The sequence below is a fragment of the Cnephaeus nilssonii genome (assembly GCF_951640355.1).
Source record: "Cnephaeus nilssonii genome assembly, chromosome: 15".
NCBI classification, from domain to species: Eukaryota; Metazoa; Chordata; class Mammalia; order Chiroptera; family Vespertilionidae; genus Cnephaeus; species Cnephaeus nilssonii.
The window spans coordinates 60282840-60307721 of NC_137086.1; the positions used below are offsets into that span (position 1 = coordinate 60282840).

General features: G+C 43.6%; 1 protein-coding gene across 4 annotated transcripts in view; it reads left to right on the forward strand.

Moving 5' to 3' along the window:
* Positions 1–22534, forward strand: part of MRPS5 (mitochondrial ribosomal protein S5) — a 30184-nt gene extending 7650 nt beyond the window's left edge. For all 4 annotated transcript variants that reach the window (XM_079792802.1, XM_079792799.1, XM_079792800.1 and 1 more), the window contains exons 4-12: positions 1758–1883; positions 4789–5022; positions 7160–7194; positions 8647–8737; positions 11638–11684; positions 12756–12813; positions 15267–15329; positions 17806–17942; positions 22152–22534. In XM_079792802.1, the coding sequence (XP_079648928.1) occupies positions 1758–1883; positions 4789–5022; positions 7160–7194; positions 8647–8737; positions 11638–11684; positions 12756–12813; positions 15267–15329; positions 17806–17942; positions 22152–22376 (1016 nt within the window). In that variant the 3' untranslated portion in view covers positions 22377–22534. The remainder of the gene's footprint in view (positions 1–1757; positions 1884–4788; positions 5023–7159; positions 7195–8646; positions 8738–11637; positions 11685–12755; positions 12814–15266; positions 15330–17805; positions 17943–22151) is intronic.
* The last annotated feature ends 2348 nt before the right edge of the window (positions 22535–24882 follow it).

A 24882-nucleotide genomic window follows, 5' to 3' on the forward strand; every position in this document is an offset into this window, starting at 1 on the left:
CACTATGTGATGTGGAGTCTCACTTACTTTTTTGACCTTCAGTTAATGGAGATCAACTGTACTAATATGTGTGTGTGTTTTTTAAAAAAACAACCAACAGTATACTGTGCAGGTAAAAGCATTTAAAAGTATTATAAATCCAAAACATTTTTCCCTTTCGTGTTATCTACCCTGAGGGTCAAGATAAGGCTTTTCAGGAAGCAAGCAGGTAGAACTTTTAAACCCTAAGGGAGGATGAAAATACTTGTGTTGTAGATATTTTTAGTACGTCAGGCAGGCAGCTATATGTAGTTTAGATTTTTGACTAGTACAACATTTGTGTGGCTCTGATTCTTTATTAACCCTACCAGACTGCTTTACCGATTTTTCGGTAATTTCCGAATCTGCCGCTATACCGCTGTATCTAATTTTCGGTACTTTGCCTAGTACGTGGAAAAAATGCGTCACAAACTAAAACTAACCAACCAATCATGGTCAAACCTCATGGTTAGCCATTGCAAATGTCTGCCCCCGTGTGTTTGAATTGACTTTGTGTGGTTTGACGTGAAAAAATTCTGAAAATTCACAATGAAACGAGCGGCTGAAGAACCAAGCACTTCAACAGGAAAGTGAAGTAGGTCTAGGCTTATCACAGTCCAACAGGTGATGGATACTTTGGTTGATTCAGACTCTGAGGTGGAATATTGGCGCTAGATGAAAGGTAGGCCTATTTTCTACAATGTCTCCAAGTTCCATCTTATTCTAACCACTTGTTTGCATCTAACTAACATTTTTCTATATCATGTTGATTTTTTCTCTTTAATGCTCAGGAGCCCAGGTATAGGGGACAGTTAGGTTCAGGGCCTCAGGTCTGGTAGGGTTAAGTAAATTGATAATGGAACAGAACCTGTGTTTGTAAAACCAATTGGTGATACTGTGAAAGGCTGGAAGTCCTTGGGAAGAGAGAATTTAAATCTAATTAATGATTTAGATTCTACACCAATAAAATTCAGAATTATTTTAGTATTTATTCACAATTAAATTCTCCAGTAAAATTCAGAAGTAAATAATCTATACATTCCACAAGCACAAACTGGAAAATACTGATTGAAATGTATGGTAGAAAAAGATTTTGGGATCCTTGAAATTCACCAGTGGAAATCAGCAGTGTCAGGTCTATACGCAAAGTAAAAAACAAGCATGGTTTAGGAAAGACACACACTCACTTGCAAATATTAACTCTCAGACCCCTACTCACTCGTTCTTTCCTGTGTATTGATTGATTGGCCTTTAATCAGCGTTTAAGGTGAATTTGGGCATTTTATTTTGAAGGAGATGTTTAGGTCATTCACAGAAGAATAAAGCACAACATCCAACTTATTAAGACTTATTATGGATCAGATTGACATGTCGGTTCTTGTTTAGGCTAAAAAGTCTGTATTTAAGAAGGATAGTTATTGATTATCTCTGGTTTTAATGGAGGCAAGAGGATCTGTAAATAGTTGATAAAATGTCTGGGAAACAAACTTGTTGGAGAGAGGGATTTAAATGTTGGCTGTCTTTTGTGGAGGAAGGCCATATTTGAAAGTAGTAGAATTGGTTCCTTTTGGGTTTTCCAAATGTAATTATTAGAAATGTGCAAAGAATGGTTTAATTTTACTTTCATGTCTGCAATGGTGCAAGTGAAGCTGGCGTCTTCTGTTCTTTTCTATTCAATGGGAGACCATAGATCATTGCTTAAAACTAAGATAAATAAATAAAATCCTCTCTCATTACAGTGACAGCAGATGAGCTATGGAAAGGTGCTTTAGCAGAGACTGGTGCTGGAGCAAGAAAAGGAAGAGGCAAGAGAACTAAGAGAAAGAGAAGGAAGGATCTGAACAGGGGTCAGATCATCGGTGAAGGTAAGCTTAAAAAAATAGCTAATGTGCTTTTTAAGGTTTCTCCCCCAAATTTTATAGATATTTTTACAATCTACAAGTATTAAAACATTTCTCTTGAAGGACATGAGGATCTGCTGCTTACCCCAGGATTCTGGGGGAGGAAAATTTTGTAGAAAGGGATTATTCATTCATTCCTTCACAAACCTTCGGTATCAGTGTAGCATATGATTCAGGATAAAAGATGGAATAAATGGCGAGTTGGCAAACTCTCTCTGCAAAGGGCTAGGTAGTAAATAGTTTCAGCTTTGTGAGCTACATGGTCTCTGTTACAACCAGGGGCACAAAATAGTCATTGACAATACATAATCAAATTAGCATAGCTTGTTCCAATAAAACTTTATTTATAGAAACAAGTGGTGGGCTGGATTTGGCCTGTGGCCCTTAGGTTTACCAACCCTGGGAACACATGATTGTTTATTCTTGTGTTTTTTTGAAGAATAAAAATAGTATGGTGTTCTTGAATTGGCATTTCGTTGTGGTTGCTGATAAATTATTGTTGACTAGAGGCCCAGTGCATGAAAATTCATGCACTGGGTCGGGGCAGGGGGTGGGGGAGGGTATCCCTCAGCCTAGCCTGTGCCCTCTCGCAGCCCGGGGCCCCTCGGGGGATGTCTGACTGACGGCTTAGGCCCACTCTCCTGCAGGGAGTGGGCCTAAGCCATTTGTTGGACATCCTTAGCGCTGCCACAGAGGTGGGAGAGGCTCCCGTCACTGACCTGCGCTGGCCAGCCATGAGCCAGCTTTTGGCTAAGTGGCGCTCCCCCTGTGGAAGCACACTGACCATCAGGGGGCAGCTCTTGCATTGAGTGTCGGCCCCCTGGTGGTCAGTGTGCGTCATAGCTACTGGTCATTTCTGGTCGTTCTGCCCTTTGGGTCAATTTGCATATTACCTTTTTATTATATGGGATAGTAATAGCCTTTCAGGCATGACATAAACACCTTCACTGTTCTAGTTACTGCATATCTACTTGGATATTTTTCTCTGCCTTACCTTGTATTTTACTTATTTATTCATTTTTTTTAAATATATTTTTTATTTCAGAGAGGGAGGGAGAGGGAGAGAGAGAGTTACAAGCATCAATGATGAGAGAGAATCATTGATCAGCTGCCTCCTGCACATCCCCTACTAGGATGGAGCCCGAAACCTGAGCATGTGCCCTTGACCAGAATCGAACCCGGGACCCTTCAATCTGCAGGCTGACGCTCTATCCACTGAGCAAAACTGGCTAGGACTGTATTTTATTTTTTTTGTTAACATTTAAAAAATTATAACCATCATATGTGTGTGTGTGTGTATATATATACACACACACACACACACACACACACACACACACACACACAGATATATATATATACACACTTCTCAGTAAAAACTTCAGACCATAGGAGAAACCTAAGTCCTCCTGGTGCCCTTTCCATACCCTCCTTCTCAGTTGCCTTGAAGAATAAAAATAGTATGGGGTACTTGGAAACATCTGATCTCATTTTGGTGTGTTTCCTTCTGGCATTTTAAAATATATATATACTAGAGGCCCATTGCACGAAGATTCGTGCAATAGGCCTTCCTTCACCTGGCTGCCAGCACTGGTTTTCTTCCAGCACCTGGAACCCAGGCCTTCACTCTGGCTGCCGCCTTCCGCCTTTGCTCAAGCCGGAGTCTTCACTGACTCCAGCCAGAGCCTGCAGGCTCCTCGCTGACTCTGGCGAGTCTGCAGGCTTCTTGCTGACTCCGGCCGGAGTCTTTGCTTTGCTCCGGCCAGAGCACCGCTCCTGTAGCTCTCTCTGCGCCTCCACTCTCCCCCTCATAGCAGGTGTCCTGCCCCGCCTGGCCGCTCCACGCCTGGAGCAGCTGGGGGATGGGGCCGCTGCCATCTTTGTCCTGCTAATTTGCATATTCTCTCCTGGTTGGCTGGTAGGCATCATGGAGGTACGGTCAATTTACATATTTCTCTTTTATTAGTGTAGATATTATTGATTTCTTACAGGGAGGAAGGGAGAGGGATAGAGAGTTAGAAACATCGAGGAGAGAGAAATATTGATCAGCTGCCTCCTGCACACCTCCTACTGGGGATGTGCCCACAACCAAGGTACATGCCCTTGACTGGAATCGAACCTGGGACCCTTCAGTCTGCAGGCCGACGCTCTATCCACTGAGCCAAACCAGTTAGGGCCCTTCTGGCATTTTTTAAATGCTCATCTATAATAATAAAAGCGTAATATGCTAATTACAACAGATGTCCTTCTGGACGAAGCCAGGGCTGTGAAGGAAGCCCAGGTCCCAGGTGCCTGCCGGCTGCTGGAGCGAAGTCAGAGGCCCAGGTGCCGGAGGGAAGCCGGTGTCGGCAGCTGGGGGAAGGAAGGCCTACTCTTGCATGAATTTCATGCATCAGGCCTCTAGTATATACATAAAAACCTTAAAAGAAATATATATTTTCTTTTAAAAAAATAATTAAACTGTATCATGTGCTACACATAACTCTGTCTTATAATTTACCTTTTTTTTTTTTTTTTCACTCAGATCTTGGGTAATGTTCCACATCAGAACCCACAGAACTATCTCATTATTTCAGTTTAGTGCAGATTTCATATGTTGGCTGTGCCATGGTTTGCTCAATCCTTCAGTAGTGCTGGACATGTAACACATTGTTTCCATTTTTTGCCTTTGCCTAATTTCTCTAGCCTAATACCATGAAGTGGAATTATTAGCTGAAAATTTTAATGATGTGCCAAGTGGCCTGCCAAGTGATTATGTTAGTTTAAACTCCTACCAGCAGTATCATCTGTACACCCATTGCCTGGCATTTTAACACTCCAATGAATGCTTTAAAGAAATTCTTACTCATGCATGTTTTTAAACTTTCAGGGCACAGTGGCTTCCTATGGCCTGGTCTGAATGTCCCTCTGATGAAGGATGGAGCTGTGCAGACCATTGCCCAGAGAAGCAAGGAAGAGCAGGAGAAGGTGGAAGCTGACATGTTCCAGCAGAGAGAAGAATGGGACCGGAAGAGGAAGATGAAGGTTAAGCGGGAGCGAGGCTGGAGTGGAAACTCGTGGGGAGGTGTCAGTCTTGGCCCCCCCGACCCGGGTCCCAATGGAGGTAGCAGAGTCCTGATTTTGCTTACCTTTGTAACAGAGAGATTGCTTGTAGTTCTGGAGTTCCTTAATATGAGTTTATTTACTTACCTGTTTAGATTGCTTCCCCCCCCCCCCAAAAAAAAAAAAAAAGGATTTGAACATCATTGAAATAACTTTACATTATTATCCAGCTATATTTTATGGAACATTAGAGGCCCGTAACCAAAAGTATTCCACACACAGGATGCAGAGCACTGGGTTCAGACACTGCTATTGTGTGGCTTCTCAGAGCCTTACATGTGGTGATGTGCGTTAGGGATCTGCACAGCAGTTTTCCAACACAACTGGTCGTGGGGTGTCTGTGGAGCAGCATGGTGTGGAAGTTTCCATAACAGGATAAACCAGATCGTTGTCATTAAGCCTCATAAACAGAAAAATGAAAGAAAAGTTCAAAATACTCCTTAGGCCAAATTAGAAACCAAAGTCCTCCGCACCCCCCAACAGCCATATATGTAGAGAAAAATCTCGAACATCCATTCTTGAGGAGATGAAGAATAGACAAGAGTGTGGTGCTTTCTTAAGTTTGGCTTAAAGAGAAGAGCAGAGGCTGAGAGGGAGAGACTGGCGAGCATGCTTCGAGCTGAATAGAAGGCTTCAGTTGGGAGGAGAAAAAAGATCAGCAAGTCCTTAACGAGGACCCAGCTTCAGAGTAGAGATAAGTGCACTAACTCGTGACAGATTCAGGTGAGCCTGTATTGGTAATGGGGCAGGGTGTGTGAGAGATGTCTGTCTAGTGCCGTGATGGCGAACCTATGACACGCGTGTCAGCACTGACACGCGTAGCCATTTCTGATGACACGCGGCCGCTGAGGCGGCCGCATGCCGAGGATGAAACATTTGCGAAATAATGTTTTTTCCTCAAAGTGACACACTACCCGAGTTATGCTCAGTTTTTTTGCGAAGTTTGACACACCAAGCTCAAAAGGTTGCCCATCACTGGTCTAGCGGCTTCAGCTGGACTGGGAGGAGGAGAGGCCATCTGCTGAGGAGAGGATGGGGCAACGATGAGCATGGCTACCAGAATATTGTTTCTTTAAAAAAATATATATATATATTTTTATTGATTTCAGAGAGGAAGGGAGAGGGAGAGAGAGATAGAAACATCAATGATGAGAGAAAATCATTGATCGCTGCCTCCTGCACGCCCCCTACTGGGGATGGAGCCTGCAACCCGGGCATGTGCCCTTGGCCAGAATCGAACCCAGGACCATTTAGTCCATAGGCCGATGCTCTATCCACTGAGCCAAACCGGCAAGGGCTGGCCACCAGAATATTTTGATGAAAAGCAGGGTATCTGGGACTTTCTCCCAGATTATCCAGAGTCGGAATTGAACAGTGTAGAGAAAAGAAGACTGACCATGAGTTGATAATTGTTGAAGCTGGCTAATGAATACATAAGCTGTCACTCAGCTATTCTGTTTTTGTACATGATCGAAATTTTTTATAGTAAAAAGTTAAAGGAACATAGAGTGTTTGAAGTGGCTATGAGGTGAGTGGAGAGGGGCCTAACTAAAAGGACATAAGAGGCTGACAGGTTGCAGGGAGCTCTTGATTGAATTAGAGACCATGAATGTTTAGGGGTCCAAGTATGTACTATGCTTTGACTTCTCTTCTGTGGCACCCAGCAGGCCAGGTGTGGCCAGACAGCTGCATTGATTCAGGCATAGACAATACGGAGGAGAGAAAAAGGTGAGGGAGTCGAGGATATTCACACGCTCTGGAGAAAAAGATGGGCTGTGGTGTGTTGGCTGTGGGAGAGGCTATGAAGACGGGAAGGGGTAAGAGGGAAAGAAAACAGTGGTCAAGAGTCTGGAGGTGCTGGGGAGCACCAAGAACCATCGCCCAGGGAAACATTGAGTGAGAGAGCTGGAGGGGTAGGAGGGTGCAGTCAGGGAGGTGGTGGCCGAGTTTACTGGTATGAGTTTAATGGTGTAGTGGTCTGGTGGTGGTGGAGGACCAGGGCATGGCCTGTGAAGTGGCACCAAAAGATTCACTTTTTTTCTCACATAAATGTCGATAATCATGCCTGTGTTGAAAATGCTTTTGTACACTAATTGTATTGACACGTATCTGTATGCCTGTTTCTTTTCTTTCTACAGAAACATACGATGATTTTGATACCAGGATACTTGAGGTAGGCTCGCTGAACCCAGTACCCAGTTAGGTCTTGGGAGAAATTGGAAAAGTTCAGGGTGGTGGAGTAGGGATAGCTTAAAAGGACTATGAGGAAAGCCTTGATGGGTGATGTTTTCTAAGGCACAGAGCTGATTTGGGTAAGAAAATAATGAAACTTGAATTTCAATCACTTGATACGGGTTCTCCTGACTGTTGCCCTTTCGGGGGCGCAATCAATTGAGGTCTCATGACAAGGCAGTTTTGGTCTGTTGATAACAGAATTTGGGAATTACGTTGAGATTTCCTCCTTCCTAAAGCTAAGGTAGCATTAGTGATCTGTGCTCGAATTATGAACCAGCTGAACCTGGCTTCAGTTCAGGGAGCAGGGACTGCAGGAGCCATGGGGCAGGGCTGGGAAGCGTGGGGCTGCTCTGATGTACAGCTCTTGATGGGAAATCACCCTGCAGGCCTTTGAAACAAGCCTGCTTGAGGTAAATTTCAGTCACTTTCCAGGGCAGTCCCTAAGGTAGTCATCTGCCCTTAGAGCTGGTGCTGCAGCCTTGTGAGTGTTAACTGCCGGGTGGAATGATCATTTATTGAGTTTGTGCCTGAATTTTGTATATCATTTCTTTAATACCAGTTGTCTATACAACTTAAAATATGTTTGCAAGTATTTTATGTCTTTGGGTCCCAGTGTATACTTATTGGAAGTTAATTCCTTTGAAGAATTCTTGTATATGTGGGTGTTTTCCTGTTAGATGATCCACAGCAGTGGACTCAGCTCCCTTTTCCTTTAACCTCATTTTATGGGAAAGCGGCTGCAATGTAAACTGTTTAGTTAACAGTTTCATGATTCCTGGCCTTTAATATACATCATACACACACCAAAAAAATGCAAGTTTTCCTGTAGTTCATAATAAGCAAGTATTTCCAAATTCTCTATTTTCAGGTGAGCCTAATCCTTAGCACGGAGATCTGGTTTTATGCTATTTTTTTTCTATATACAGAGTTTTATTTCTAAATACACATTTCTTTCGTATTTCAATATCTCTGATATTGGGATGTGTCTTTTGGCCACCAGTTATAAACCATGACCAAGTTTAATCAGCACCTTTTTCCTTTGCATACGTTTGTTAAAATGGGGTACATTGCGTTGTGTAGTTTCAGATCCCTTTAAGTTATCTCAGAACTGCTAACAAGCCCTAGCTGGTTTGGCTCAGTGGACAGAGTGTCGGCCTGTGGACTGGACGGTCCCAGGTTCGATTCTGGCCAAGGGTACATGCCTGGGTTATGGGCTCGATCCCCAGTAGTAGGTGTGCAGGAGGCAGCTGATTAGTGATTCTCATCATTGATGTTTCTCTCTCTCTCTCTCTCTGAAATCAATAAAAATATATTAAAAAGAACTGCTGCTCCAGTTCCCACTTCAGAGTTTCCTTAAGGTAAAATATTTATGAAACATTTTGTCTTTTAGGTAAGAAATGTTTTCAATATGACAGCAAAAGAGGGAAGAAAGAAATCAGTCCGTGTGCTGGTCGCTGTGGGGAATGGCAGAGGAGCTGCAGGTGAATGAGGTGCAGTGACATTAGGGGTGCTGGTGGCAGCGGTGGGGATAGGTGTGGCCTTTACTCAGCCTGAGTCCATGGGTTCATGCTGCTGACCAGACTTTTTCTATTGATGAATGAAATTTTTTGGAGTTTGGGTTCACAAATCTTATGGTCACCCCATGAAATTCCTTAGAGGGAAAAGAAAGAATAGATTTTCCACATCTGCCTTTTCCTATGAGGACCAATGGGATGTTTTCATTGATTCATTGATTTTTAGAGAGAGAGGAATGGAGAGGGAAAGAGAGAGAGAGTTTGAGAGAGAGAAAGACAGATCAGTTGCCTCCTGTATGCCTCCTTTGGGGGATTGAGCCCACAACCCAGGCATGTGCCCTGACCAGGAATCAAACCGGTGACCTTTGGTGCATGGGATGATGCTCAACCAACTGAGCCACATGGGCCAGGGCACCATTGGGTATTTTGGGTATTTTAGAAACACTATTGTGTTACGTAAATAGTGAAAAATGAGGGGGAAAGAAACCACTACATTACATGCTCAATAGTAGGGACATAGTTACAAAAAGAATACAGCCATATAGCGTAATATTCTTAGGCCACTAAAGAATTATGGAAACTTATAAAAATAATGCTAAGTAAAAAAAGCACAACTTCATATAAGACCAAATATAATTCCAACTTCTCTGTTGTTGTTTTTTTTAAGTATCATAGGAATGCACACTTGAAATCTATGGTATATGATCCTATTAACCAATATCATCCAATAAATTTTTTATAAAGTACAAGAGGCCCCGTGCACGAAAATTCGTGCACTTGCGGGGGGTGGCGGGCGGTTGGTGTCCCTCAGCCTGGTCTGTGCCCTCTTGCAGTCCGGGACCCCTTGGGTGATGTCTGACCTACTGCTTAGGCCCACTCTCCCGGAGGGAGTGGGCCTAAGCTGTCAGTCAGACATCCTTAGTGCTGCCACGGAGGCGGGAGGGGTTCCCGCCACCGCCACTGCACTTAGCCAACCATGAGCTGGCTTCTGGCTGAGCGGCACTCTCCCTGCGGAAGCGCACTGACCACCCCAGGGTAGCTCCTGCGTTGAGCATCTGCCCCTTGGTGGTCAGTGCACGTCATAGTGACTGGTCGTTCCTCCCTTAGGGTCAATTAGCATATTACCCTTTTATTATATAGGATGTTTATATGCAAAGGGAAGAATGGAAGGCTATATACTGAAAAGGTTAATAACATTTACTCTAATTCATAGGTTGGCCATTCATTTAAATTTTCTTCTTTTCTATAAAGTTTCCATAGTGAATGTTTATTGAATGTGTAAGGGAAAGAAAACTGCCTAATTAACTACATGACACTTTAAAAATAAGTCATACATATGTATAGTATGTTGCCAAAGGAAATCAGTCTTAACAGTTATTTTTGTATCTTTACCAGAAATTCTTTATTCATATATCTTTTTTTTTAATTTACATAAAGGGATCATAACATGCTCATAATTATGTACCTAACTTTTCTCAGTTAGCATTATCCAGAGATCTTCCTGTATTAGCATAAACAGATTCCCCCTCATTCTTTGTACTGATTGCATAGTTTTCCATTGTGTGGATAAATGTAATTTTTGTTACCTTTTCCCTTTGTTGAATATTTATGTTGAGCCCAATTTTGTAGTATTTTTTTTTAAAACAAAATGACTTCTTGTACATGTAATTTGTTATACTTTGGTACAAAAGTCAATAGGGGAAATTTCTTGCACTGAAGTTGCTGCCTCAAAATTGTATGCATTTTGAATGTTGATAAGTATTGCCAGAACCCTCCCAAAAGGTTACATCGATTTATGTTCATCTGTACCCTCACCCTTGCCAGCCCTGAGTATAATAAAATGTTACTGATCATCAGTATCATAGTGAAAACTATCTCTGTTTTGATTTCCATTTTTTTCTCTATGAGAGCTTGGACATCATTTTGCATGTTTATTGGCCATTATTATTTCTTCTTTGAGGTCTGTCAGTTCATTTGCTTTGCCCATTTTTCTGTTTTGCATGTTTTTTGGCTGTTCTCCTCATTGAGGATATAGTTCTTTGTGAGTTATGGACATTGGCCCTTTGCCTATCACATATTTTGACTTAGTTTTTTATTTTTTCCACTTGTAAATTTTAACCCATAGAAGTTTTAAACCTTTATGTAGCAAATTTATCAGTCTTTTATTACTTCTGGTTTTGTGTCTGGATTTCTGGTTTTATGCTTAGAAAACCTTCATTTGAAGATTATAAATAAATTCACTCATATTTTCCTGTAGGACTTGTATGGTTAAATTAGGAATTGGAATCATTTGTCGCAGGTTTTCATATGTCTTGTGTCTCTTATGGAGCAGTTTTATGTTACTTTAAATAATTAATGGTGACAGCAGACAGTGGAGGCATTTATGGTAACTTGTGATAAACCTCACTTCATGGAGTTAAGTACCCACAAACTCAAGAATCATTGATTTTTATCTCCTAGTTCTTTGAAATCCGAATTGCATTTGAAGGTTCCAGTGAAATCATGGTTTTACTCTATAGCAATGTATGTTTTCCCAACCTTTCTGGTTATTTTAATCTGTTTTCAAAAATATTCAAAACCATGTTTAGTTTTATTTTTTATTGAGTAAACTTAGTTTTATGTAGAGATTAATAAAAGGGAATGTTATGGATTTTATATCCCAAAAGTGTACCGTTTCCCAAATGTCCCAGAACAGAGAAGCAAATCTCTGTAGCCTCCTGCTTTGTCATTCATTTAGTATAGCAGGTTTTCTGTGGGCAGAGGAGAAATGAAGTGCTATGAAATATTGTAGGAGCTGAAACTTGAAATGTGGTCAAAGATGTGCCAAATATATGCCTTTTTTCATATTTTGGCTTTTTCTTTTAAAGGTTTTGCCATTGGGAAAGCCACTGATCGGGCGGACGCGTTCAGAAAAGTACGTACGTTTTTCTTTCATTGACAGTAAGAGATCAATGGCAAAGTACTAGACATGATGGAAACCACACATAAAAATAAACTACAATAACCTTCTCCTGAGGCTTCCTGTCCAAGTTTCCACATCTCACAAAGAGCAGTTTCTGAAACCTATGTTCTTTCACATCATTTTCATCAGACTTGTGATTGTTTCCAAAATTGTGAGACAGCTGGGAAAGTGTCTCACACTGACAGAATGTCCAAGGACACCAAGGAATTATTGTTAATTTTTTGAGGTTGTGATAGTGATAGTGTGGTTAAGTTTCTTTTTTTATTAAATTTTTAGCTTTTAGAAATATATACTGAAATTGTTGTGTAACTTTGAAATTTTCCATAATAAAATCCTATATAATAAAAGCCTAATATGCAAATCGACCAAACAGTGAAACGACCAGCTGAATGACCAGTTACTATGATGCGCACTGACCACCAGGGGGCATATGCTCAATGCAGGAGCTGTCCCCAGCCCGCAGACCCCAGGCCAGCCAAGGCGGGTGCAAGCAGGCCCTCCTCCCCCAATCGCCCTGTTGGTCACCCCGCAGAGGGAGGTGACCGGCAGCAGTGGTGTCGGGGACCGGGGCTGGCAAGCAGGCGGTGCCAGGCCGGCCAAGGCGGGTGCCAGTGTGAGTTCACCAGTCGCCCCGCAGATTGACCCTGATCACCAGCCAGGCCTAGGGACCCTACCTGTGCACGAATTTTGTGCACTGGGCCTCTAGTATTTTATGAGGTTTTTTGTTCATCCTCACCGGAGGATATTTTTTCCATTGATTTTTAGAGTGGAAGGGAGGAATGGGAGGGGGGCGAGAGGAGAGAGAAGCATCTATGTGAAAAAGACACATAGATTGGTTGCCTCCTGACCGGGGCCTGGACCAATCTGCAACCCAGGTACATGTCCTTGACTGGGAAACAAACCCCAGACCCTTTGGTGTGAGGGCTGATGCAACACCAACCAGGGCAAAAGATATTTTTTGAACTCTCTGAGAAAAGGTACATTCCAACAGTAGATTTAAGAAAAATATTTTTCATCTTTCAGGCAAAGAACAGAGCAGTTCACTATTTGCATTATATAGAACGATATGAAGACCATACAAGTGAGTGTTAATCTTTTCTTTTAAAATTTGCAAGGCTGTGCTTGCTCATTGTGTGGCAGTATATTTCTACTAGTGATTTGGTGCACGAAATTCATGCATGGGGGTGGGGGCGGGGTGTCCCTCAGCCCGTCCTGCAGCCTCTAATCTGGGACCTCTCACAATCAGGGACCGCTGGCTCCTAACCGCTCACCTGCCTGCCTGCCTGCCTGCCTGATCACCCCTAACCATTCTGCCTGCCAGCCAGCTCACCCCCAACTGCCCCCGCTGCCAGCCTGCTCACCCACAACTGCCCCACCCCGCCAGCCTGATCACCACCACCTGCCCCCCCTTGCCGGCCTGCTTGCCCTCAGCTGCCCCCCCCTCACCAGCCAGCTTGCCCCCAACTGCCCCCTGTGCTGGCCAGCTCGCCCCCAACTGCCCCTCCCCCCTTTGCCGGCCTGCTCACCCCCAACTACCCCCCCCCCGCCAGCATGGTTGCTCCCAACTGCCCCCTCCCTGCCGACCTGATCACCACCACCTACCCCCCCGCTTGCCTCATGCCCCCCAACTGCCCTCCCCGGCTGGCCTCATGGCCCCCAACTGTTTCCCCTGCCAGCCTTATTGCCCCACCTGCACCCTCTGCTGGCCTGCTTGCCTCCAACTGCCCTCCCCACCGCCAGCCAGCTCGCCCCCAACTGTCACCCCCCCCGCCCCCCGCTGGCCTGATAGACCCCAGCTGCCCCCTATGCTGGCCTGCTCACCCCCAACTGCCCCCCGTGCTGGCCTGCTCGCCCCCAACTGCCCCCCCCCCCGCCCTGCCAGCCTGATCACCCCTAACCACCTCTGCCTCGACCCCACCACCATGTTTTTTTCTGGAAGGATGTCCGGAAGATCTCCTGGTCTAGTTAGCATATTAGTTTTTTATTAGTATAGATAGCTTATATAGGATAGGATTGCTTAAACTGGGGGGAAAAGCCTTTTTTAGCAGGAGGAGATGCTATTGGCCGAGAAAACACATAATCCCTATATCTGGACTGATAGCCAGCCATATGCACTATACTGCCAAACCGGTCATTAAAAAATTGAACCTCTTTCTTACACCTTACACCAAACAACTGTTGCCCTTAAAATCCCTCCTCAGCCCCCACATTAGGTTCTGCCTTTGTAGTTCACCAAGATTAGGTTCTGATTGGTTGGTTTCTATGTCAGTCAGCATCAAAAGCTCCGCCTCCTAGGCAGCCATTGGCTCCTGGCACTTCACCCAGATTTGGTTCTGATTGGTCAGTTTCTATGCCAGTCCGCATCTCCGGGCCTATCTCTGGGCCTGATCAAAAAGGCGGGGCTGATCAGCAGCCCTGTGGAGGCCTGTAGAGAAACAGAGACGTGGCTGCTGGTGAAGCCCGGAGAGAAAGAGAGGCAACGGCTGATCAACAGCTGCCACTGAGGCTGCAGATCAGACCCTGCCTCTCTCTCCGGGCCTAATCTGCAGCCCCCTCCGCAGTCAGTGCTGGGTCGCTGCCCCGGCACCGGCTGCAATCAGTGCTGGGTCGCCACGGCAACTCAACACTGACTTCTGGTGTTTGGTTGAGCCTTTCAGCCTTCGGTCATTACAGACCCTGTCTCTTTATATATCCTATCTAATAAAAGAGTAATATGCAAATTGACCATCACTCCAACACACAAAGATGGCTGCCCCCATGTGGTCAAAGTTGTCTGCCCCCATGTAAACACAAGATGGCCACCACAAGATGGCCAGCAGGGGAGGGCAGTTGGGAGAGACCAGGCCTGCAAGGGAGGGCAGTTGGGGGTGATCAAGCCTTCAGGGGAGGGCAGTTAGGGGTGACCAGGCCGGCAGAGGAGGGGAGTTGGGGGCAACCAGGCCTCTAGGGAAGGGCAGTTGGGGGGGACCCAGGCCTGCAGGGGAGAGCAGTTAGGAGGGACCAGGCCTGCAGGGGAGGGCAGTTGGGGGTGACCAGGCCTGCAGGGGAGGGCAATTAGGGGCAGTCAGGCTGGCAGGGGAGTGGTTAGGGGCAATCAGGAAGGCAGGCAGGTGAGCAGTTGGGAGCCAGCAGTCCTGGATTGTGAGAGGGATGTCCGACTGCCCATTTAGGCCTGATCCTACCGGTATCGGGCAGTCGGACATCCCTCGAGGGGTCCCAAATTGGAGAGGGTGCAGGCTGGGCTGAGGGACACCGGCCCCCCCTGCATGAATTTTGTGCACTGGGCCTCTAGTATATATATAAGATGGTAACTTTGTTTTTCTGTGCTTGTTGCTACATTCTTACAATAAACATGTAAAATGTAGAAGCAAACTTTCTCTCCTGAGAAGGTGGTGATGGGTAAATCAAACTTTGTCAGTTATCCTTGGACACTGTGTGCTGGCTCCTTATGGTTGTATTAGTTGCTGTGTAATATTTGCAAGGGCATTAAAGCTCATACCTAACCTTGTTCATCTTTATGTTTTTACCCTCCAGTATTCCATGATATCTCTTTAAGGTTTAAAAGAACACATATCAAGATGAAGAAACAACCCAGAGGTAACTTAAAAACTCTTAAAATTTTTTGAAGATAAAGCAGTGCAGTTATAGTAGTTCTATTATGTCCTTTACTTTGCTCACTTTTACTTGAGCTCATTTTGAAAATACCAAACAGGAAGCCTAAGTTAGATTTTTAAGAAGCCTGAATAATTTTTATACCTAATTGGTTTTTGAAACTGCCTCCCACCCTGGCCAGTGTGGCTCAGTTGGAGTATCACCTCATACACCAGGGGGTGTCATGTTCCATTACTGGTCAGGGTGAGTGCACACCTCTCTCTCTCTCTCTCTCTCTCTCTCTCTCTCTCTCTCTCTCTCTCTCCCCCTCTCTTTCCCTCTCTCTCAAATTTTAATTTAATTATAGAGGTTAGCATTTTTTATCTTCTTTGTCTTCTATATTTTTCAGGTTTCTATATAGTTTAACCTATTACCTGTGCATTGGGGTTAAATATTCTGCTAAAGCAGTATGATACATTATAGATAGCTTTTCCTGAAGCATGTGCATCACTATTTCTGTGGGAGGATATTAATAACCAAAAGAGTGCCAAATAGGAAAACTGTATTAAGGAAAGTAAGAAAGATGCTTGTGTATCTTCGTGAATGTACATGTGCATCTCCTGGGGAGATCGAGAATGCCATGTTCCTAAGCTTTAAACATAGGCACTTCTGCCTTGGCTGCAGGACAGTATCTCCTTCCTCACACAGCACTACAAAGCTTTTCCTATACCATACACACATGAATTTAGCTTTTATTAAACAAATGTTTTCTTTACATTTGAAGTCTTCACAATCAAAGTACATATAGTAAGCCTTCACTTAACGTTGTTGATAGGTTCTGCAAAATAATGGCTATCATTGGTGGAGCATCTCGTATGGTCTAGGTGCTGTGCAGCATGCACACCTTCCCTCGAGTGCTGCCCATGATGCCCAGGTCATCCAGTGAGCCTCCGAGGCCCCTCTAAACATGTGCCTTGCACTTTCTTGCATGTGCACCTCTCTAGGTGTGTGTGTATCTATACACCTTCACACATGGGCATATATTCTGTGTGTATATAACTCCACATAAAAGAACAGACCACTGCATTGTTAGCCTATCTTTAGCCACCTTCTAAAGCCCTCAGTTCTCAAATGATCTGGCATAGCTAGCCCACAATTAATTTTCTCTTTCAAATAGGACAGTTCTAGGTAAGAATATAGTTTTTACACACATATATTGAATCAGCAAGAAAAATGCTGTGCCTTAAAGTGAGTGGGGAGGTTTCTGAGTTTTACATCTGGCTAATCAGAATGTTAGCATCTAAACTTGAAGCTCTTTTCTCTCACTCACTCCCACCTGCATTTGCCAGGTACTGGTCTAGGCTCTGGGAACACAGCAGTGAACCATATCCAACTCTCATGGAGCCCACATTCTACCTGAGGGGAACATCGGATAGACAGGTTCACTGCATACCAAACATATCTCTTCCCCTTTAAAGCCCTTACTTCCCATTATTCTCAGAATTAAAATAAAATAAAATAAAGAATTCCACCCCACCCCCAAAGCCCTCTATGACCTGACATCTCACTAACCTCATGCAGACTCCACCCTCCTGGTGCTGGGGGACTTTGCCACATTCTACCTGAGGGGAACATCGGATAGACAGGTTCTGCTGAGGGCCTGAAGCAGCAGTCAGGATGCCGGTTTAGGGAGATCCTGGCCTTGGGAAGGAAGGGTGACACCTTCAATCTTGTGGTTAAAGATTGACCCCCGAGGATGAGGGATTTAAGTGAAACATTTAAGGTGAGAAGTAGCCGTATGGAGAACAGGCAGGGAAATGCCAAGTGCAAAGTCCCCCAGGTGGGAACGCCAGCACCAGGAGGGTGGAGTCTGCATGAGGTCAGCGAGATGTCAGGTAATAGAGGGCTTTGGGGGTGGGGTGGGGTTTTTTATTTTATTTTATTTTAATTCAGAGAATAATGGGAAGTAAGGGCTTTAAAGGGGAAGAGATATATTTGGTTTGTTTTTAAAGCTATTCCTGGCGCAGGTATTGTAAGTAGACATTAATAGGGCACGTGGCTGGAGGTCAGGCCTATGAGGAAGTGAGAAGGATGGGTCAGGAGACCACCAGAGGAGAGTGTTACAAACCCAGGAGTCTTTCCAGGAGAAGATAGTAGACCTCTGCTCAGTGCAGACAAGCAATCAAGGGGTGACAACAGATGTGTCCCTCGATGGTTAGTTCTTAGCAGGATGCGAGGAACTGTCACGCAGCTCAGTTCATCTTCATAACAACCCTGTATTTTTGCCCACGTGCTCAAGACATTTATGCTATTTCTTTGGTTCAAATAACATTTAAATAAGGATCACCGGGGAAGTTAAGTAACTTGTCAAGGGTCACCCAGCTGGGAAGTGATGAGCTAGACTGTGAACCAGAGTCTCCTAAACCCAGAGCCTGGAGCTGTGTGAAAGCAGCAGGGACTGACTGATTCTTCCCTTTTCTAGGCTACGGTCTCCACTGCCACCGGGCCATCATCACCATCTGCCGTCTCATTGGCATCAAAGATATGTATGCCAAGGTCTCGGGGTCCGTGAACATGCTCAACCTCACCCGGGGCCTCTTCCATGGGCTCTCTTGCCAGGTAACAGTGCCTTGGGTCTGAAACGGAAGTTCTGGTTTGCATTTCAATTGTGTACATTGAGACTACCATGTCCTGGGGCCACCTGAAGACATGGGTTTTATGCTGACTAATCAGGTAGTTCATCCAACTGAAGAGTTAGTTCATGAAGATTAACCTTTAAAAAATACTTCATGGGTGTTTTGAACTTTCAAAATTAATTATTTTTAAAAGTTACTAATTAGACTCTGTTTTATTATGAAAAGAATACTTGCTTGTTCTAAATCTCCAACAATATAGAATTAAAATAAAAAGAGAAAGTCCATTTCCTAATTTAGACCTTTCCGATGGGACTGGTGTGAGCCTCTCAGCCCCTGCTCCACTCATGAGAGCTGTCTTAGGGGAAGCAGTGTCCATGGTCCCGGCACAGGTCGTTCTGGCAGCTGTCTGACCTCTGAGGAGCCATGAACCCCAATACACCAGGCTGTCACACACAGTTGGGAGCTTTGGGCTACTGCCACCTGCCCCCTCAGTCCAGGGGGGTCACAGTCACGGTCACTGCTTCCAGTGGGCAGGAAGACCTGACTACCCCTTGAAAGGAGGGGTAGATCTTAGCAGAGCTGCATGAGCAGATAAAACAGCTGGGTTTAAGAGACTCCTTTCTGTGGCCTCCGTTTGTTGAGGATTTTGACAGGCTTCCTTACAGAGAGTTTGATGGCTGTTTTTGAACAAAGTTATCTGTGGAATCATTGTAGCTCTCTCTGTTCAAAATAGGAAAATTAATGAAAAGAAAGGGCTTTGTTTAAAAGGAATATACCTAGGAATAAACTTAACCAAGGAGGTACAGGACTTGTACTCAGAAAATTACAGGACACTAAAAAAAGAGATAGAGGAAGACATAAACAAATGGAAGAATATACCATGTTCATGGATTGGTAGAATCAACATCATTAAAATGTCCATACTACCCAAAACAATCTATAGATTCAGTGCAATCCCCATTAAAACACTAATGGCATATTTCAAAGACCTAGAACAAACTCTCCAAAAATTTATCTGGAATAAAAAAAGACCCCAAATAGCTGCAGCAATCTTGAGAAAGAAGAACAAAGTTAGAGGAATCACAATACCAGATATCAAGCTATATTACAAAGCCACTGTTCTCAAAACTGCCTGGTACTGGCACAAGAACAGACATATAGACCAACGGAACAGAACAGAGAACCCAGAAATTGACCCAAGCCATTGTGCTCAATTAATATTTGAAAAAGGAGGCAAGAATATACAATGGAGTCAAGACAGTCTCTTTAATAAATGGTGTTGGGAAAATTGGACAGATACATGCAAGAAAATGAAACTAGACTACCAACTTACACCATATACAAAAATAAACTCAAAATGGATAAAGGACTTAAACAGACGGGAAACCGTAAAAATCTTAGAAGAATCCATAGGCAGCAAAATAGCAGACATATGTCGTAGCAATATCTTTACTGATACAGTTCCTACGGCAATGGAAACTAAGGAAAAAAATAAACAAATGGGACTACATCAAAATAAAAAGGTTCTGCACAGCAAAAGAAACCATCGATAAAACAACAAGAAAGCCCACTGTATTTGACATATTTGCCAATGTTATCTCCAATAAGGGTTTAACCTCAGAAATTTACAGGGAACTCATACAGCTTAACAAAAGGAAGATAAACGATCTACTCAAAAAATGGGCAAAGGAGCTAAATAGACACTTTTCAAAAGAGGACATACAGGAGGCCAAGAGACATATGAAAACATGCTCAAAGTCATTAATCATCTGAGAGATGCAAATCCAAACAACAATGAGGTACCATTTCTCACCTGTCAGAATGGCTATCATCAACAAATGACAATGCTGGCGAGGATGTGGAGAAAAAGGAACCCTCGTGCACTGCTGGTGGGAATGGAGACTGGTGTAGCCACTGTGGAAAACAGTTTGGAGTTTCCTTAATAAATTAAAAATGGAACTTCCATTTGACCCAGTAATCCCACTTCTAGGAATATATCCCAAAAAATCAGAAACACCAGTCAGAAAGGATATATGCACCCCTATGTTCATAGCACAATTTACAATAGCTAATATTTGGAAACAGCCTAAGTGCCCATCAGTAGATGAGTGGGTTAAAACACTGGTACATCTACACAATGGAATACTATGCTGCTATAAAAAAGAAAGAATTTTTACCATTTGCAACAGCATGGATGGAACTGAAGAGCATTATGCTAAGCGAAATAAGCCAGTCAGAGAAAGATAAATATCACATGATCTCACTCATTTGTGGAATATAACAAACAGCATAAACTGATGAACAGAAATAGAACCAGAGACATAGAAGCATCAAACAGACTGTCCAACCCTGAGGTGGTAAGAGATCAAAGGACTTATATGCATGCATATGAGCATAATCAATGGACACAGACAGTAGGGGAGTGAGGGCATGTGCTGGGGGAAAAAGGAGACTCGTAATACTTTAAACAATTAAGAATTTAAATTAAAAAAATAAAATACCTTTTTTGAATAGCTCTGTGTGTGTGTGTGTGTGTGTGTGTGTGTGTGTGTGTACTATCCAAAATATCCTTCAAAAGTACTTCTAAATTTAAACTTATTGTTAGAGGTTTAATTATTTGATGTGACTAAGATTGTTAACTTTTTAAATATTTTTATTTCAGAGAGGAAGGGAGAGGAAGAATGAGATAGAAACATCAATGAGAGAGAATCATTGATTGGCTGCCTCCTGCACACCCCCTACTTACTGGGGATCGAGCCCACAACCCAGGCATGTGCCCTTGACTGGAATTGATCCCAGGACCCTTTAGTCCGCAGGCAGAGGCTCTGTCCACTGAGGCAAACCAGCTAGGGCAAGATTGGTTTTAGATAGCTCATATTTATGATCAAGTACATTTATTCACCTATATGATATTTTTGCTTTATGTTAGTACTTTGAATCTTCTAATGTAACTATCCCAGATACCACTGGCTATAAAAAAGTTGCATTATTTAATGTGCTACTCAAGAGAAAAAGTGCCACCAATTTAAGTAATGTGCTACTTATTGTAAGACACTGATTTAAATTAGTTTGTTTTTATGAAACAGCTCATCTCTTTTCTAATTTCAAACATAATGTAGTATTAGAGAGAATACCACAAGGTAGACAGAACCTGGAAACATGAGATTGAACATATCGGATATTTTAAGAAACCATCTGTAAACCATCCACTGATTTTATTTGCCTGTTTCCGGACTTGGATGGCTACCTTCTGTTATGAATCCCCTGGCACTCTCAGCCGTGCCAGCAGGACCACCTCCACATCATTTTATTTTATCCATAAATATGTATCTGAAAGATAAGAATTTGAAAGTACCCCACAATACTACTTACTTTATTACCTAAAGAATTAACGGGAATTTAGTATTATCACACATCTCATTGGAGCTCATAGAAATGTCCATTTAGCCCTAGCCAGTTTGGCTCAGTGGATAGAGCGGCAGAGTGATCCGGGTTCGATTTTGGTCAAGGGCACATGGCCTGGGTTGTGAACTCAATCACCAGTAGGGGGCATGCAGGAGGCAGCCAATCAGTGATTCTCATCATTGATGTTTCCATCTCTCTCTCCCTCTCCCTCTCCCTTTCTGAAATCAATAAAAATATATATTAAAAATAATCCATTTAAAAGTAATTTTTTATGCAATTTGTTTGAATCAGGTTGCTGATGGGTCAATACATTCTAAGTTTTTGCTGTGTCTTTTAAGTCATTTTTAATGTGTAGGTTCCCTTCTTTTTTCTTGCATTTGGTTAGTAGAAGAAACCAGGCTTGTTCGTACTGTGGTTTCCCAGTCTGGTGCTGACTACATGTCTGCATGTGGATCCTCCACATTTTCTTTCCCTTTGTGTCCTGTGAATTGGGAGCTGGACTGGGGCTTGATGAGATTCAGATTGATTTTGGGCACAGCCTGGCACATGGTTGGCAGGGCTTGGAAGGACAACGCCTTCCCTCTGTCCGCATTGTGGGCAGGAAGGTGTGGCTGAGATTATTCCACCTACAACATTTCACCCCAGAATCAACTGAAAGGGTATTTAAGTCCTAAGTGGTACAGTGTTGTCACTGCCGACTTCCCTCTGGCTGAAGGCAGTTCCTGCTCTTTGAATTACAGATGTGCCTCACAGACCTAACTGCTCTTCTCCATTTGGTCTTGCCCAGGAAACCCACCAACAGCTGGCTGATAAAAAGAGTCTCCACGTTGTGGAGTTCCGGGAGGAATGCGGCCCTCTGCCCATTGTGGTCGCCTCACCCCAGGGAGCCGTGAGAAAGGATCCAGAGCCGGAAGATGAGGTTCCAGACACCAAACTGGACTGGGAGGATGTGAAGATAGCCCAGGGAATGAAGCGCTCTGTGTGGTCGGGTTTAAAGAGAGCTGCCACCTGAGTTCCCCTTGGCCTCATCCACCTGTTGGTCAGGTCAGCACCTGGAGGAGACTCAGCTCTCACACCTTGGAACATCATGGCTTTTTTTGTTTGTTTTGTTTTAAGAAGAAAGACCAACCTCAAGTTCTTTATTTACAAATAATAAATACTTACACTTTTAACTTATTGAGCATGTGGTATATATTAGTCACTGTGTTAGGAACTTTGCATAATATCCTTGTTCAAGACTATTTTAAATATTTATGTAAACTATAACCATAAATGAATTAGGCAGATGGTCTGACCCAATCAGAAATAATGTGCAATCAAGTGGTAGTTACTTGACTGTAGTCACACAACTGGGAGGTAGAGGAAAGTGGGCAAGCCTTGTTCTTTTTTACTCTAGAAATTTTATTTTTATTAAGCCTCTTTGAATAGATATTTCAGTGGTTGCCCTAGGTCCGTGGTCGGCAAACTGCAGCTCGTGAGCCACATGAGGCCCTTTGGCCCCTTGAGTGTGGCTCTTCCACAAAATACCATGGCCTGGGCGAGTCTATTTTGAAGAAGTGGCATTAGAAGAAGTTTAAGTTTAAAAAATTTGGCTCTCAAAAGAAATTTCAATCGTTGTACTGTTGATATTTGGCTCTGTTGACTAATGAGTTTGCCGACCACTGCCCTAGGTATTGCGTTATGCATACATCGCTTATCACCAGTCTACTGATGTTGCCTTTTACCAGCCAAGTGACACGTAGACCTTACCTCCCTTTAAATCTCTTCACTCTCCCCATTTCTAACTGTTTTAAAATTTCCTCTATGGATATTGAAAACCACATTAGTGCTATTCTTTCTGCTTCCAGCAGCAAACATAATAGAGAAAGCTCAAGGGGAAGAAAAAAACAAACCCTATCTCATTTACCCATAGTTTTACTCTTTCAATTGCTCTTTCTTTTCTCCTGATATTCCAAGAGTCCTTTAATCATTTTGAGTAGGAAAAAAACAGTTCTGTGTTTCTCCTTTACCATCACTACTACCATATACACACTTTTGACTCCAGATGGGGGCAGATTTCTCCCCCACCAAGCAATTCTCTGCAGTACCAGAAGGGTGTCCTACAATTAATTCTGACACTCTTTGCCTGGAGAGAGCGTCAGATCCCACAAGCTAAGGGCTCAGTCGCACAGACTGCCCTCCCCCATTTCAGATGCCAAACCTATGGTGGGTTGTCACCTATGCTTCCAACTGTGACCGGCTGTAAATCAAAAGATCCCAGGATCATCCTCATTGGGATCCATTGATTTACTAGAACGATCACAGAACTTGGGGAATAGCTTATTTACATTTACCACTTTATTATAAAAGGATGCGATGAGACACAGATGAGCATCCAGAGGGAAGATGTGCTTAGGGAGAAGCATGTGGGAAGGGTGTGGAACTTCCATGCCCACTCAAGGCATCACTCTTCCCACACCTCCCCATGTTCACCAACCCGGAAGGAAGCTCTCCAGACCCCATACATTTGGAGGCTTTCTCACATAGGCACGATTGGTCAATCATTAACCCTATTTCTAGCCCCTCTCCCCTCTAGAAGATGGGAGCTTGGGGTTCTAGAAAATTCAAAGCTGCCTTTTATTTTTTTTAAGAGAGAAACAACAATTTGTTGTTTTACTTATTTATGCATTCATTGGTTGTTTCTTGTATGTGCCCTGACCAGGATCAAACCCACAACATTGGCATATCAGGATGATGCTCTAACCAACTGAGCTACCCAGCCAGAGCTCAGAGCTTCTCATCATGACTTGGTCTTTCTGGTAATCAGCTTTCATCCAGGAGCCCACCCAGAGTTACCTCAACAGGATGTGAGGGCGATCTGGCTGCGACATCTGTCACCCCATTGATTGCCAGGGTTGATTCGGCTGATCTGGCTGGCTAGGCGGGTGTCCCCCTCCTCCCTCACCGATCCATGTGCGTCCCTCCCGAAGCTGCGCGCTCGGTCGAAGAGGACGACCTTCCCCCCAGAGGAGAGGACCGGTCTTCGGTCAAGGGTATACGAGTAGCTGCGCTCCCCTGCTAGAACCTCCAAACAAGCTCTCAGAGTTACCTCAACAAAAGACACTCCTGTCACCCAGGAAATTACAAATGATTTAGGAACTCTGTCAGGAACCAAAGTCAACTGCCAGACTAAACACTGCACCACTTTACACTGCACCACTTTACATTCCCACCAGCCATGTGTGAGGTTCTCTCCACATCCTTATCAACATATTTTTTGTCTTTTGGTGATAGCTGTTCTAGTGGTTGTGAAGTGATCTTGTGGTTTTGACTTGCATCCCTCATGGCTAATGATGTTGAGCATCTTTTCATGTGCTTATTGGCCATTTTTATGTTCCTTGAAGAAATGTGTAATCAGGTCCTTTGTCCATTTTCTTTATTTATTTTAATTGATTTTTTACAGAGAGGAAGGGAGAGGGAGAGGGATAGAGAGTTAGACACATCGATGAGAGAGAAACATCAATTCAGCTGCCTCCTGC